Source organism: Macaca nemestrina, chromosome 9 (genome assembly GCF_043159975.1).
Source record: "Macaca nemestrina isolate mMacNem1 chromosome 9, mMacNem.hap1, whole genome shotgun sequence".
NCBI lineage: Eukaryota > Metazoa > Chordata > Mammalia > Primates > Cercopithecidae > Macaca > Macaca nemestrina.
In genome coordinates, this window is record NC_092133.1 from 14153123 (window position 1) to 14169624 (window position 16502).

At 49.2% G+C, this 16502-nt stretch overlaps 1 protein-coding gene across 2 annotated transcripts in view; it reads left to right on the forward strand.

The window, feature by feature from the left end:
* Nucleotides 1–2604: 2604 nt before the first annotated feature.
* The window catches only part of LOC105467800 (regulator of G protein signaling 10), a 41563-nt gene continuing 27665 nt past the window's right edge, over nucleotides 2605–16502 (forward strand). Inside the window, exon 1 of one of the 2 annotated variants that reach the window (XM_011717531.3) lies at nucleotides 2605–2737. In XM_011717531.3, the coding sequence (XP_011715833.1) occupies nucleotides 2689–2737 (49 nt within the window). In that variant the 5' untranslated portion in view covers nucleotides 2605–2688. Of the gene's footprint in view, nucleotides 2738–8750; nucleotides 8891–16502 lie in introns of those variants that run through there. The other variant, XM_011717528.3, reaches the window with a different exon arrangement.

The following is a 16502-nucleotide window of genomic DNA, read 5'->3' on the forward strand; positions in this document are numbered from 1 at the left end:
CAGTTATTTACAGCAATTTCATGAGGACAATCTTTCAATGTCCCAGGCAAAAATTTTAAACTGTGTACGTTAACCATGCATTTTTTTTTTTTTTGAGATGGGGTCTTGCTCAGTCGCCCAGGCTGGAGTGCAATGGCTCGAGCTCAGTTCACTGCAACCTCTGCCTCCTGGGTTCAAGCAATTCTCCTGCCTCAGCCTCCCGAGTAGCTGGGATTATGGACACCTGCCACTACACCCAGCTAATTTTGTATTTTTAGTAGAGAGGAGGTTTCACCATGTTGGTCAGGCTGGTCTCGAACTCCTGACCTCAGGTGATCGGCCTGCCTTGGCCTCCCAAAGTGCTAGGATTACAGGCATGAGCCACGGCGCCCGGCCTTTTTTCCCTTTTTTTGGAGACAGAGTCTTGCTCTGTCACCCAGGCTGGAGTGCAGTGGTGAGATCTCGGCTCACTGCAACTTCCTCCTCCAGATCTTGGCTTACTGCAACCTCCTCCTCTGGGGCTCAAGTGATTCTTCTGCCTCAGCCTCCTAAGTAGCTGGGATTACAGGTGCCTGCCACCAGGCCTGGCTAATTTTTGTATTTTTAGTAGAGATGGGGCTTCACCATGTTAGCCAGGCTGGTCTTGAACTCCTGACCTCAGGTAATCCGCCCGCCTCCACCTCCCAAAGTGCTGGGATTACAGATGTCAGCCACAGCGTCCGGCCCTAACTATGCATCTTAATTTTTGTACTTACTGTCTGATGTGCTAACAGGACAGTAAAAGTGATTTAAGGCTGCTATATTTTCCCTTTATTTAAGAGATGCCTGGGGTTCTCAGCTCAGGAGGGATTCATAGCATGTCTTAAGCCACACCAGTGTTTTTCAGGACACGCTAGGGTGGACTTGGCAACTAGCATAACATTGAGCTGCTGTGCCTAACTTTTACCCCTGTGTGCCAGTGTGCTTATTTCCTGTGTTAGGATTACTTGTAATTTCGTCTCGGGGAAGTTTTCTGGGTGGGTGCGTTGCACCAATTCCCTTGTTATTGTTACAAGAATGCAGTGACCTCACTTGGATCCAGGACTCTGCCAGCATTTAAAATCCTGCTCTTACGAAAGGTGAAACTCTTGCCTATAGTTAAGTATCACAGCTTGATCCCATTACAATGAGATAGAAGTTTGTCTGCGCCCGGAGCAGGCCAACAACAGCAGTTTTAAAAGCAGAACGCCCCCCGCTGGGTCTAACCTTGTTCTTGGTCACCGCGTTCTCTTCAGGAGCCTGGAAATCCTCTTGTGGCAGAAGTGGGAGAGTGCTTGGAAATGCCCTGAGGAAAACGACTTTTAAGGGGGAATAGCGGGGAGCAAAACAAGAAGCAACCACCTGACACACTTGGGGTGCAACTGGGGCTGTGGGGTGGGTAGACGGAGAGGGAAAGTGAGCAGAACTGGAAGCTCAGAATAGAAGATACAAAAGAAAGTGCCAAGTAGTGAAAAAAACTGCAAAAGGACGGGGGAGAATGGGGGGGAGGGCGACTGGGGAACAGTTTAGAAAAACAGCAATTAGTACAGCTAAAAATAAAGACCAATTTAGAGACAAAGCCAGATACACAAGGAGAAAAATAAAACTCGCCAGAAAGACAATTTCTTGCAAACCAAATGTTCAAGAAAATGGGGGCTAATGACATCCCCTCTGGGGCTGCTCTGTAGAAGAAATGAAATAATAGGAGACCGTGGAGCGCGCAGCGCCCAGCAGGTGACGCCGTGGGGGCCTGAGTGGTCCCGGTCGTGGAGCCTGAAGGCCCTGCCAGAGGCTGTGCCCACGTGTCCCCAAAGTTCAAGAAGTGTCCCGAGAGCGCGGTATGCCGGACAGAGCACCGCCCGGCGCTGGAAGCGGGGGGTTCCTGCGGAATTCTCTCAGGTCTCCCCGAGTCCTGGCGCCCGCGCGGCACAGCCAGGGGAGAGGGCGCCCACCCGCGGCGGCTCGACTAGCTCAGCGCACCGGCCTTGGGGACGCCCCACACGCATTCGCGGGGCGGGAAGGCGCAGCGCCCACGAAGTCGGGGAGCAGCCAGGCCCCGGCAGGCGGGGATCCTGGTGACGAGGAGGCAAAGGCCACGGGCTGGGTCGCGCCTGAACTCTGCAGAACAGCGAGGCCTCGGCTTCCCGGCCTGTGACCCAGGAGGGGACCCCGCCTGCCACCCGCGAAGGCTCGCTGAGAGCCCCGTTTCTCCGGGGCTGCAGGGAGAAGGCGGGAGACCGCGATGGGCGCGGGAGCTTGAAGCTGGGCGGGGTCGGCCGGAACGGCATCTCGGGCGAGGGCCAGGGATCCCGGGACGCGCTAACCGCCTCTGCTGGGCTACTAAGTTCCCGGCGACGCGGGCTCCCTCTGGGCCGGCGCACCCCATCCCAGGCGCAGGACAGACTCCCGGCGATCGGGGTCACCCGGGGCTGCCCTGCCCCGCCCGGGCACCCCGGAGCGGAACCGCTAGCCCCCACCGGCGGGGGCGGGCAGGGCGCACGGAGCGCGCCACGCGGCGCCTGGCTAGGAGGAGGGCGGCGGGCGGGGACCTAGCGCTCCGGGGCGGTGCTGAGCCCGCTCCTCCTCCTTGCCCTCCTCCTCCTCCTCGCCCTCCTCCTCCTCCTCGCCTTCCTCCGGCTCAGCCGCCGCGCAGCCGGGTTGCTCTTGCTTCCTCCCCGGGCGCCCGCGGCGATGTTCAACCGCGCCGTGAGCCGGCTGAGCAGGAAGCGGCCACCGTCAGGTAAGCGGCTCCAGGGGCCCGCGGGCTGGGGGTCGGGGCGCCGCTTCGCCCACCCGGCCTCCTGCCCTCCCTCCTGTGCTCGGGCGCGGCTCGGCGGTATCTCCTAGACTAGAGCCCGGGCCGACCGCACCACTTCTCCACGCTGGGTCCCGCACCTTCGCTATCCCAGCTGCGACGGGAGAGCAGAGCTCCTCCGGGCGCCCCGAGGAGGAAGTTTGGCTGAAAGAGGAACAGCCGCAGTTTTCTTTTTAGTGATGGTCTGGGAGAAAAAGGAGCGCCCAAATTCCCCAAACTTTGGAGGTGACATGGGGCTCCAGATTCCGAAAGCAGAACGGCGCGCGGGCTTCTCCCTCAGTGGCCCTCTCCGCCTCCGCTGCGGGCGTGGGTGGAAGGGTGCCGAGCGCCCGGGGGAGCACGGCTGGACCCAGGCATCCGACTGGGCGCCTGGGCCTGGGGCGCCGGGGGCCTTCGCTTCTGCCGCAAGTAGCCAAAAGGTGCGGTCGCGAGAGTGGCGGAACCCCAGGATGGAGAAGGGCACCTCTGCGGTGCGTGCCAGCGAAGTTCTGACGTTACGAAGGATTCGCCTTGGCTGTCACTCTGGGCCAGCCTGAGCCACCATCTGGGGCAACTTGATAGGACAAAGACCCCACGGTGAAGGTGGAGCCATGCCCTTGATTCTGGTCCTTCTACCCTTTGGCTCATCACAATATCTACGACCTGTACAGGCCTTCGGGTGCGCCAAGGGCTTTGTCCACTGCGTTGGGTGAACTCTCCCTTCACCCCTAGGACAACCTGGTGCGCGAGAAGGGAACGGAAGCCAGGCGCCGTTAGGTGACTTGCCCCAGTCACACCCAGCAGGTGATGGGGAGGCTTTCAAACCCAGGTTCGCCTGACTCTGGAGTTCAGAGGCTTTGCCGGGCTTCCCACGCCGAGATTCACTTCTGCTTGGCGCTCAGAGTCGGAACACGTTGGTGCATTTCCTTTCTGCTACCTGATACTTTGTGAGGGACATTGTGGTTTAGAGACTGGGACCAGACTGGCTAGATCCGAATCTCACCTTCGCCATATTCACCAGCCGTGGGACCTCTCTGCAGAATAAGGGTCTGCAAAATGGGAATAACAGTAGCTACTCGCCTTTTTAAGCACTTAATTGGAACCTGTCTCCCATCCAAGTTTTGCAAATTATTGTATTTAATATGTAGGATTTCGTAGGGTTGTTGTAATGATCTTACATTGTTGCCCGGCACGTACTAAGTGCTCCATTAGCGTTAGCGGTCATGTAAACCTTTTTGTGTTGCATGTGAGTCAAAGAATTCCCTTATGGGTGTTAATGTTAACTATTCTCTGTGGTTGGCACAGGCCTGTGGAGCGCTGCTCAGAGCCTGGACTCGAATTAAACTCTTGGTTCTAACCTTGACTCGGTCATTCAGCAACACTGGGCAAATTACCTAATCTTTCTGTGCCTCCGTTTCAATGATGTGCTGGAACTGGCTCAAACTGGCTTGCAAGAGCCAGTTACTAAATATTCAAAAAGTTTGGGAACTGGTTGCTAAACCTTAGGGAGCTTGAAAGTAGTTATGATGGGATATTTACATCATGAAAATCAACCAAGCTAAAAATGAAGGCTTCGTTTTGACTCAGGAGAGCTGATTTCCAGCACACCTCTGAATCACTTTCTCCATCTGCAAAGTAGGTTTCATGGGATCATGGGGTTAAATACTCAAAACCATATGAAGCCCCTAGTACAATGTGTGGCACTCAATAAATGTGTAATAATTGTTAGTTTTTCTCCCTTTTGCCTGTTATAAATAGAGCTGCTATGAATAGCCCTGTACACGTTACTTATTACTTTAGATTACTTTTGGGTTGAAGACTGACAAATACAACCATTGTATCCTGGGAGATACATGGATTTGGGGTGATTTTGCATGTAGCCATGTTGCACTCCAAAAAGGCTGAATGCAGTTTTAGGGAATAAATTGTTTCAGGGCAACAAATTTTAAGCCTCATGAAATGTGGTTACATCATTGATAAAAAGGCAGTCTCAGGCCGAGCGCAGTGGCTCACACCTATGATCCTAGTACTTTGGGAGGCTGAGGCAGGAGAATTGCTTGAGCTCAGGAGTTCCAGATAAGCCTGGGAAACGTGGCAAAACCCCGTCTCTACAAAAATAAAAAATAAAAAAATTAGCCAGGCATGGTGGTGCGTGCCTATAGTCCCAGCTCCTTAGACGGCTGAGATGAGAGGATGACTTGAGCCTGGGAGGTTAAGGCCGCGGTCAGCTTAGATTGTGCCACTGCACTTCACCCTGGGTGACAGAGTGAGACTCAAAGAAAAGGAAGGAAGGAAGGAAGGAAGGAAGGAAGGAAGGAAGGAAGGAAGAAAGATCAGCCACTAAACATCGTGGATTGGTACTGGATGCCTCAACTCCAATAGCCTGATTTTCTTTGGAATTGTAGGTCTAGGGTCTTTCCCCATCATGGAAAATAACAGAAGTTCTTACCTGACTGGTCATCACCACCAAGCAATGGGCAAAGAAGAAGCCTAGTGAGAAAGGGGTCGTTTGGGCCTGGGGGCGGAGGTACTGAGAAGACAGCCAAGTGATTTTTGGGACCATGTACTGATTTTTTTTTTTTTTGTAATTTTGAATTATTTTTCTTAAGGAGGATCCTCAAATTGTATAAACTTCAGGCTCTACAAAAGTCGGAGCTGCTCCTGCAGGACCCCTGATTTGGACTTGGTTGTGGTCCTGCCTCCCCCAGCACTTTCTATTTTACACTCTTCCTACCTTTCAGCAGAATCTCACTGGAGACACTGTCTTTCCGCGGAGGATTTGGAGTTCCTAACCCCACCTTCCAAGGTTCAGAGTAGGATTTCCTTATTCTTCTTCCTGAGGTTTCTCAAAGTGTGTTCCACCCGTCCTGTGGGTTCAGGAGGGCCTGAATAAAGTCCAGCTTCTCGGGCCTCGCCCAGACCCACTGGTTCAATCTTGGGGACGGTAGGGAGGGGGGAGGGTAGGGTGCATCTTTGACAAGCACCCCAGGGAATTCTCAGGCCAGTGAAATGTGAGGGTCCCCCAACAGGATTCTGTCCACTCACCCTGCCCAGTTATCAACCTTGCATTGTTGGTAACTGAAAGATGCCCATCAGAGATGCCAAGCTGAAGCCACCCGACTCCCTACCCCTGCAGCTGCACCCAGGAGTGACCTCTCAGGGGAATTCCCACCCTGCCAGGCAGGCATCGGCCTTCCCCTCGGGCCTGTCATGCAGGATCCCATTAAACCCTTGGGAACAGTTTTAAGTTTATGGCTGGGCTTGTTTTATTTAAAGATGACAGTTTGCATAGCAGTTTAATGTCTTTGTTTTAACAACCCGGCTGCAGGGTAGCCTTGGCAGCTGGGGCAACTTTCTCTGCAGAACATCACTGGCCCAGGCCTGCGGGGAAAGAGGTGCCGGCTGAGGGGTGTTGTTTTCTACAGGTATGGTCAAGCCCATGAGCCAGCTGAGCCTCTGGGACCTGCTCTGGTCACCACCTAGTGCAGCCCATAGCCTGGTGGGTGTGAGGTGCTCACTGTGTTTTATCTGCGTTGGCTGATTTGTATTTGATGTGATGCCGCCTTTCTTCATGGTTAGAAAATGTAGCTGCCTGGCATGGCCATTTCCTAGGGCTTCCTGGGTGAAGTGAGTCACTTCCCTCCCTGGGTTGAGTGAGTCCCCGGACGCTGGGCTCTGGGAACCTGCTGCTTAAACTGCACTAAATTTATGCCCCCAAGTTTCTTCTGCTTCCCCCAGATAGCTCTTTGCTGCAGCAGCCCGGGGGTGGCAGCAGGAGCGGAGGCGGCCCTGGCAGGCAGAAGCAGTGGCCCCTTGATAAGAGCTGTCAGGCGGCATCCGCTGGAGTGAGACAGTCCCTTGCAGACTTGTGGGGACAAAATTTCCCTTCCAAGCAAGTTCCCATCTGTTTAGAGCCCAGCTAAGCACCCTCAGGTCCACCTCGCTGCCCCACTGCCCAGTGGGGGGCCACTTATCTGACCGAGTCCTTCCCAGCCCCATTTTTCTTGCTCCCTAGTCTACCCCTGGAGGGACTGGACAATACCTGCTCTGTGCCTTTGCTCCCCCAGGTGTCCTTTGTCCTGTCCCAAAGCCTGGGTCTCCCTGCTCCAGCAGACCCACCCTTCTAGGCCTCGCTGCCTCCCACCCTTGGCACTTGACAGAGCAGCTTGTCTGAGCAGGAGGGAACCATTTCATTTCTCCCTGGAGGGCTGCAGAGGCCACTAAGGGGCAGGGACTTGTCCGGAGCCACCCATTGCAGAAGGGGCAGAGAACTCAAGTCTTGGACCCAAGTCCACGGCCACCTAAACACAACAACCATTTAGCGACTTTGCTAAAATATATTTAGAGAATGAATGTGGAGCTGACAACTTTCCTCCCTTCCTCCATCCCTCTCTCCTTTCCTTCCCTGCCTCTGTCCTTTCCTCCCTCCCTCCCTTCTTTCCTCCCATCCTTCTTCTCTCTAGTCAGGACGTTAGAAACAAACAAAGCAATCATCAAACACCTTTATCATTTCACATAGAAAAGGACATTTTAACACCCCCAATCGTAGGAAAGATATAATCTCAGGTAAAGAGCTGTCCTGATCCTCTAGAATCTAGAGGATTCTAGATCCTCTAGAATCTTCTAGAGGTTGTCGCTCCTGGGGAGAGACACTGGGCATCTGAGGGACAGAGGTGTGAGGAAGACTATTACACCACACTCCCTTTTGCATGTCCTGAACTGTGATCTTTTTCAAAGCAAAAACAAAACAAGCAACCCAAGACTGTCCTTACTCTACCAGCACAGCACACTTGGTAAATATTTCCTTGTCTTCCTTCTCGTTTATGCGTGGACTAGTGAAGAAGACTTCCGACCAGCCTGTGGCACTGTGGGCAGGTGACCACCTGGGAACGTCTGGCCTCCTCTCCTCAATTCATTTTAAGTTCCATGAGAAAATGGGCCCACCTTTCATTTCTGGCATCTTTCTCTGTGTTTTTCTCTCCCGCCAGACAACCTGGGGTTGAATCCCAGCTCATCCACTTCCTTGCTTGCTTCTTTGTAGCAAATTTTTTATCTCTCTGTGTCTCAGTTTCCTGATGTATAAAATGGGGCCCATGAGGAAACCAACTTCCAAGGATTGTTGTAAAGTTTCGATGAGACTTGTAAGTGCTCAGTAAATGTCAACTTTTTTTTTTTTTTTTTTTTTGAGACGGAGTTTCACTCTCCTTGCCCAGGCTGGAGTGCAATGGCATGATCTCAGCTCACTGTAACTTCTACCTCCTGGGTTCAAGCCATTCTCCTGCCTGAGCCTCCTGAATAACTGGGATTACAGGCATGCACCACCACGCCGGCTAATTTTGTATTTTTAGGTTTCTCCACACTGGTCAGGCTGGTCTCAAACTCCTGACCTCAGGTGATCTGCCCCCCTCGGCCTCCCAAAGTGCTGAGTTTACAGGCGTGAACCACCACGCCCGGCCTCAACTATTTTTAATAGCTATCCATCCTCCTTTCTGTGCCCTCTACCCTTAGCCTGGTGCCTGACTTTGCTCATTCCTTAGCAAATATTTATCACTATAAAATATATACTTGAGTACCAGACATCATGCTGACCCTGCGGAAGACGCAGCCCTTGCTTTCAAGAAATGCACCATCCACCTGACTGACCTTGGAGGAAAAAGTCATTTACTTTGCCTCCAGGGAGGGCAGGACAGATTGAGCAGAGTAGGAGAGTGAGGGCAGCTTTACGCAGAAATGTGAGGCCCCAGAGGACACACAGGGGCTTCTGGAAGTGGAGAAAATCGATGACAGGGTCTTGTTTTCAGGCTAGGGCTGCTGGGCCGTTTTCTTTTTTCTGGCCTTTGCCTAGAAAGTGGAGAGTCTAGGGAGGCTACAAATAACAGTTCGGCGTTCTTATTTCCTTCCCTCTGGTAGAAACTGGAAACCAGTGGCCATCTGTTGTTTAGTCCACTTAAAAGAGGATGTTGAGGCTTGTTTTTTCTTCGGACCCAAGGGTGCTGGGGAGCCCTCCAGTCTCTGCCTTTCTCACACAAGGCGTCTCTGGGAAGGCAGTGGATTGTTGGTCTTCGTGGAACTTCTCAGGTGGACCCCAGAGCATGGAACGTAAGGAATGGCCCCCACCCCTTTCCATGTCGGCAGTCGCCTTGGCCCTGGGTGGGGCAGGGGCTGGGAAGAATGTGCTGTGAGGACACAGAGGTGCACAGGTGACTTTGGAAGGGCCAAAAGGAACACTTGGCTTTCTGTGAGGCCTGTGCCCTCGTGTGCAAACGCCACGATGCCCTTTCTGAGTGGAGCCAACCCTCCGTCACCTGCTTTCCTTCTCCTGACTTGGATGCTGGCTATTACTATGATTATTGAAAAACTTTTTTCACTTTTGATGTTATTTCCTGCTAACTGCGGTTCAATCAAATCTTCCCAGCAGGGGAATTGCATGCAGGCGGGGTAGTTATTCTCAGCAGCTAGATACTGGAGCCGATAAACACTTAAGTAATATTTAGATACGATGTTTCCATGACCCAGTTTCTCGGGAGCCTTACACAGATCACCAGTTGTAACAAAATGACTCTCTGATTCCAAATTGGGAGGACGTTGTAAAAAATGTAATATACTTGATGTGGCATAGGTGACAAGAGGTTTTAAATAAGTTTTGTGGGGTGTGTACTTTCTTTGAAACTTCATTACAAAATAGAGTATTTTAAAGGTGCACGCCTGTGCATGTGAGTTGTACCAAACCACTTTGGAATTTAGGGTTAATATCTCTGCCTTTCCTGGACTTGAATGTTTAATAGCCTGTGAGTTTGAGGGAGTACTTAGGACAAACCTTCTGAGGATGTAAGTTGACTCTGCTGTTGAGGAAACTGGATAGTGAGATATTACTAAAATATTATTTGACTTGGAGAAATTGTCTATGCAGGATAATTACACAGACCTTCCTGCAGATTAACAGCAGAAATCCATGCTGTGAGCATTCATCTCTGATGAGTGTTACAGATGCCTTTTGAGTATGGATTTCTAAGGAATTAATGTCTGGAGAAGGTCTCTGTTAGATATGACATCATAGCATCTATAAATAATGCATCATAAAATAAGCTCCAAGCAACCAGCCCCAGCCATCTGCACTGTGATGCTTCACCCATCCTTGAAATAATGGCTTTTACTGACGCCAGAAGCCACATAGGACAGCATAAGCATAAATGGAAAACGGATATACATTGTGTTTGTGTGCTAGATGATTCCACCTGGTCTTATGTGACTTTTTTTTTCCTGCATGGATTGGACTCTTACCCAGTTTTCTGTTTTTTCCCCAAAGTGTGATTGTTCTTGGTCTCTTAAAGGCTGTTGTGTTCTGGTCTCTTTGAGTACAAAGATCAGCAGATATAAAAACTAAAAATGGCAGTAGAGCCTTTGGTAAAGAGCATGTACTCTGGAGCAGGAGTACCTGGGTGTGGGCCATGATTTCCCATTTTCTAGCTGGGACCCTTGTGAGTTACTGTGCCTCAGTTTCTTCATCTGCAAAGTGGAAATAACCACATCAGTAGGTTATTGTGAGAACTGAAGTATTTAATTCAGGTAAAAGCCTGGAACAGTACCCAGCACGTTGTACATCATTTGCAAGTTTTTCTTTTTTCTTTTTATTTTTTTGAGACAGAGTCTTGCTCTGTCACCAGGCTGGAGTGCAGTGGCACGATCTCAGCTCACTGCAACCTCCGCCTCCCGTGTTCATGCAATCCTCCTGCTTCAGCCTCCCGAGTAGCTGGAATTACAGGCGTGCACCACCACACCTGGCTAATTTTTTGTATTTTTAGTATAGATGGGGTTTCATCATGTTGGCCAGGATGGTCTCGATCTCTTGACCTCGTGATCCGCCCGGCCTCTCAAAGTGCTGGGATTACAGGCATAAGCCACTGTGCCAACCTTTTTTTTTTTTTTTTTGAGACAGTCTCGCTCTGTCATCTAGGCTGGAGTGTAGTAGCACAATCTCGGCTCACTGCAACCTCTGCCTCCTGGTTTCAAGCGATTCTTCTGCCTTAGCCTCCCAAGTAGCTGGGACTATAGGCCCCCACCACCACACCCGGCTAATTTTATATTTTTGGGAGAGACGGGGTTTCACCGTGTTGGCCAGGCTGGTCTTGAACTCCTGACCTCATGATCCGCCTGCCTCAGCCTCCCAAAGTGCTGGGATTACAGGCATGAGCTGCAGCGCCTAGCCTTTTTTTTTTTTTTTTTTTAAAGATAGATTCTTTTTCTGTTGCCCAGGTTGGAGTGCAGTGGTGTAATCTCAGCTCACTGCAACCTCTGCCTTCCAGGTTCAGGTGATTCTCCTGTCTTAGCCTCTCGTGTAGCTGGGGATTACAGGAGTGCACCACCACACCTGGCTAATTTTTGTATTTTTTGTAGAGACATGATTTTGCCATATTGCCCAGGCTGGTCTTGAATGCCTGGCCTCAAGTGATCCACCCACCTCAGCCTCCCAAAGTGCTGGGATTACAGGTGTGAGCCACCATGCCTGGCCCATTTGAAGTATTAACCATTATTATTAGCTAATGACAGATTAGTCTGAAAATAAATTTGCTGAAAAATACGCATTTTGCATGCAAAAAATTTGAAGATCTAAAATGATTTAAAGAGCCTAGAAGCTGAGAAAACAAAACACCAAAAACTTTTATTCAAAAGTTTTATTCAAAACTTTTATTGCAAAAATGTTTTACAGCTGAAGTAAACAATGACAACAAAAATCAAACAGCATGATAAAATTGAAACAAACAAATATCACAGGCAGGTCTTCCCTAGCTGGAGAGATCGTAAAACTGCTGGAGAACATGCTTGACATTTTTTCCACCTATTCATATCAGTCCTGCTTTCTTGTGTAATCTGTCTGAATCGGAAGCTTTTATCAATGAAAAGGGATAGAAGAATATTGGAACTTTTTGGATCCAGGTACCAGTAGTTGGGCCCCTGGGAAATCTTGGTGTTGCTTTATTCTTAAGTTCAGAAGTAAACCTGTTTTGCTATTGAGAAAGAATATTTATTTCTTCTAATATTACTAGACTGGTTGTAACATTTATGTATGTATGTATGTATGCATGTATGTATGTATTTACTTACTTTAACCTGCTTCCCCTTCCCCCTTGGTTGTAACATTTTTTTCTTTTTTTCTTTTTTTTTTTCCCTGAGACGGAGTCTCTCTGTCACCCAGGCTGGAGTTCAGTGGTGCAATCTCAGCTCACTGCAACCTCCGCCTCCCGGGTTCAAGCAATTCTCCTGCCTCAGCCTCCTGAGTAGCTAGGATTACCAGTGCGTGCCACCACGCCCAACTAATTTTTGTGTTCCATGTTGGCCAGGCAGGTCTTGAACTCCTGACCTTGTGATCTGTCAGCCTCAGCCTCCCAAAGTGCTGGGATTATAGGCATGAGCCACTGCGCTGGGCCTCTTTTCTTTTTTTATGATTTTGTTTGTTTTTTTGTTTTATTGAGACAGCGTCTGGCTCTGCCACCCAGGCTGGAGTGCAGTGATGCAGTATCAGCTCACTGTAGTTTCTGCTTCCTGGGCTCGAGCGATCCTTCCACCTCAGCCTCCTGAATAGCTAGGACTACAGGCCCACACCACAATGCCCACCTAATTTTTGTGGTTTTTTGTTTGTTTGTTTTTGTTTTGTTTTGTTTGAGACGTAGTCTTGCCCTGTCACCCAGGCTGCAGTGCAATGGCGCCATCTCGGCTCACTGCAATTTCCACCTCCTGGGTTCAAGCAATTCTCCTGCCTCAGCCTCCTGAGTAGCTGGGATTACAGGTGTGCACCACCACACCAGGCTAATTTTTTGTATCTTTGGTAGAGATAGGGTTTCACCATGTTGGCCAGGCTGGTCTCGAACTCCTGACTTCGTGATCTGCCCACCTCATCCTCCCAAAGTGCTGGTGTGAGTCGCCATGCCTGGCCTAATTTTTGTATTTTTTGTGGAGACGGGAGTTTGCCATATTGCCCAGGCTGGTCTTGAACTCCTGAGCTCCAGCAATCAGCCTGCCTTGGCCTCCCAAAGTGCTGGTATTACAGGCATGAGCCACCCCGCCGGTGGGCGGGGGCGGGCAGGTTGTAACATTTAAAGTGAGCTGAGATGGCTTAGGAATTTATTACTTAGTGTGTCCCCTGGGCAGGGGACCCTGAGTTGCAGAAGTGCCCTCGGCCTAAGGGCTATCCCTGTCTGCTCAGTCATATTGGAGGCTGGGGATAGCGACTTGGAAGAGAGATGCCACTCGGTGAGTGGAGTTTGCAAATGCTGTCTCATCAAGATCTGTCTATACTGATATCAGTCAAGATGGATTTTAGAAGGGTGGGGTGCAATAGCCAAAAGCCTTCAACTCAAAAGACAATCAGGAAGTCTTAGAAAAATTCAAACCAACATTTCTGGAGAAAATAAAAACTTATGACAGATAGAGAGTGGGTATCTCAGATAGAAGGATCTTCTATGCCACTTATGGGGACAGAAAGTGGGCAAAAGCAAGAAGGAATTACTCTTTATCTAGAGCACCAAAGCCAGAAAACCAATACCCATGGCTATAAAGAGCAACTCCATCTCGGTGTACTTTCTGACCCGCCCCTGAAAATTCCATACTCTTCTGTAATAGTGTCCATTGTAAATGTATTTCATGACATGTGATATAAGGGAGATGTTAGCCCAGGAGACAGTGGAATGGAAGGGCCCATCGGTTTTCTAACTGTGTTCCCAGGACCCCTGGGATTCTGCAGACATGGCCCTGGTGAGGACAGCTGATGTCCCACATAGGTCCCCGTATTGGGTCCATCCCGTGATTCATTAGCTGCATCACCTTGGCTAGGCCATTTTATCTTCTGGATTTTTGCTTCCCAGTCTATAGAATGAGGTGGTGGGGGAGGTGGGGTTGGACCACATTAGTGTGCTTTGAGTTGTAAAACTTTTTGTTCAAATGAAAACAGACACACAAACCTAATATGCAAAAATGATTAGAGTATGAAATAAAGGGTGGGGGTTGGCGATTGTCTAACAGTGAGGTCAACTCTCTTAACTCTCAGACACTCTGTTGGCTAAATGGTAATCTACTGTGTGTATTTATTTGCAAGACGGTGTGACAGTGAAAACTCAAACATGGTCTGGTTTATTATGGAAAAGAGTGTCCAGAGTTTTGGAATCCTTTCAGACCAAGGTTGAAAACTTATGGCCAAAGTGGTTCTGCCATGGCAAGAGAAATTTGCAGCTGCCTAGATTGTTCCTGGAACAGTGAACTTGTGTCTCTAGATTTATTTACTTAAGAGAAGATCTGCTGGGGAAATGGAGTAAATTGTCAAACTGTATTCTCTGGGCAAAGAGCAGAAGAGTAAATTAGTGGAATGCTTGGCAGAATGAACCCTGCTGCAGAAATTTCTTGTAATAATGATCTTTTAATTGGATTTATACTTTGTTGGAAAGAAACTCAGTGTTCAGGAGCTTGCCACTGCGGCATTTACAAAGAGAACAGGGAACTAATTTAATATCCACGAACTGGAGGGTCACTTTAGAAAAGCATCAGCTCCATTTGGTGATGTGTTTAAGTGAGTTTGCTTCATGGTTAGAGGAAAGGATTTGCCCCAAATAATTCTCTTATGTACTCTATTGCCAATGAGCATTGAAGCATGGTCCCTGCCGGGTTTCTGAGTTTCTGCTTTATTGATGATTGATTGATTGATTAAGACAGGGTCTGTCATCCAGGCTGAAGTACAGTGGCCCAATCATGGATCACTGCAGCCTTGAACTCTTGGGCTCAAGCTATCCTCCCACCTCAGTCTGTCCAATAGCTGGGACTAAAGGCGCATGCCACTATGCCCAGCTAAGTTTTGTATTTTTTGTACACACAGGATTTCTCTATGTTGCCCAGGCTGGTCTTGAACACCTGAGCTCGAGCGATCTGCCCACCTGGGCCTCCCGAAATGCTGGGGTTATAGGTGTGAACCACCGTGCCCAGCCTAGTTTTTAAATATTTTATAGGGATGGGGTCCCACTATGTTGCTCAGGCTGGTCTTGAACTCCTGAGATCAAGCCATCCTCCTGTCTCAGCCTCCCAAGGTGTTTGGATTATAGGCGTGAGCCACTGTGCCCAGCCAGCCTGGTTCTAATTTAGCTCATATCATCTGGTGAATGTCTGAAATCCTGGTAGTTTCCCCAAGTGCTTGGATTCGGAGTCCCAGGGGATCAAGAAATCAACGTGTATTTTGACCCTATAGAACATCAGAGATCACAGGAGCTGTCACTATTAAGTAAGTCCAGTGTGCTCTGATACAGATTTTCTCCAAAACCATTTTTAGCTGTGTGGCCCCCTAGCTGTTTGCAGCAATTAATATTTAGGAGACTTTATTTTTTAAAAAAATATCATGTACAAGTGATTTGCTTTGCTGATTTATTTATTTATTTATTTATTGAGACAGAGTCTTGCTCTGTCACCAGGCTGGAGTGCAGTGGCGCGATCTCAGCTCACCGCAACCTCCGTCTCCCGGGTTCAAGCAATTCTCCTGCCTTAGCATCCCAAGTAGCTGGGATTACAGGCATCCACCACCATGCCTGGCTAATTTTTGTATTTTTAGTAGAAACAAGGTTTCACCATTTTGGCCATGATGGTCGCGATCTCTTGACCTTGTGATCTGCCTGCCTCGGCCTCCAAAAGTGCTGGAATTATAGGAGTGAGCCACCACGCCCGGCCTTGCTGATTTCTTAATTAAAAGTTTATTTTCTCCTAGATTCAAACTTTTTTTTTTATAGAAATATGTCTCTAGTTTAAAAAAAAAAGTCAGTGGGGAAAAAGTGTTAGTTATGGAAGTAGTTTGCTTGATAGATGGCTATTTTAGGGATGGGGAGAAAGGAACTCACATTTGTTGAGCGTCTACTGTGTCCCAGGTGTGCTGCTAGGTGCCTAATGTGCTTCCATTTTTGAATCCTTATGATAACCCAAGAGATGGAGGATGATTTTCAAATATACACAAGATTTTGCCCAAGATCCTATAGTTTTGAATCGGGGAAACTGGTTTTGTTTTGTTTTGTTTCGTTTGAGTCGGAGTTTCCCTCTTGTCACCCAGGCTGGAGTGCAGTGGCACGACCTTGGCTCAGTGCAACCTCTGCCTCCCAGGTTCAAGTGATCCCCCTGCCTCGCCTCCCAAGTAGCTGGGACTATAGGCACCCACCACCACACCCGGCTAATTTTTGTATATTTAGTAGAGACGGGGTTTCACCATGTTGGCCAGGCTGGTCTTGAACTCCTGACCTCAAGTGATCCACTCGTCTCAGCCCCCTAAAGTGCTGGGATTACAGGCGTCAGCCACCGTGCCTGGCCAGGAAACTGGGTTTTGAACCTGGCCCCATCTGAAGTGACATTCCATGGTTCTTCCTTGACTCCAGGAAGGGATCACATGCCATAGAATGAAGCATGCTTTCATTGTTCCCTCCTCCCGCAGGCAGAGAAGCATCTGAAGTGTGTTATTTGGAGATTCCGCATCCCCCACAGGAGACTTCTCATGTCTTGAGTCAGAGAGTGCAGTGGGAGATGTGCAGATGCAAAGAGTTTTCATCCATTTTCTCTGTGTACCAAAATGTAAGAGGGCTGCCAAAAACCTCAGGCATCAGGATAAATGATATTTATTTATGTATTTATTATCATTATTTTTAGATGGGATCTTGCTCTGTCGCCCAGGCTGGAGTGCAGTGGCGTGATCTTGGCT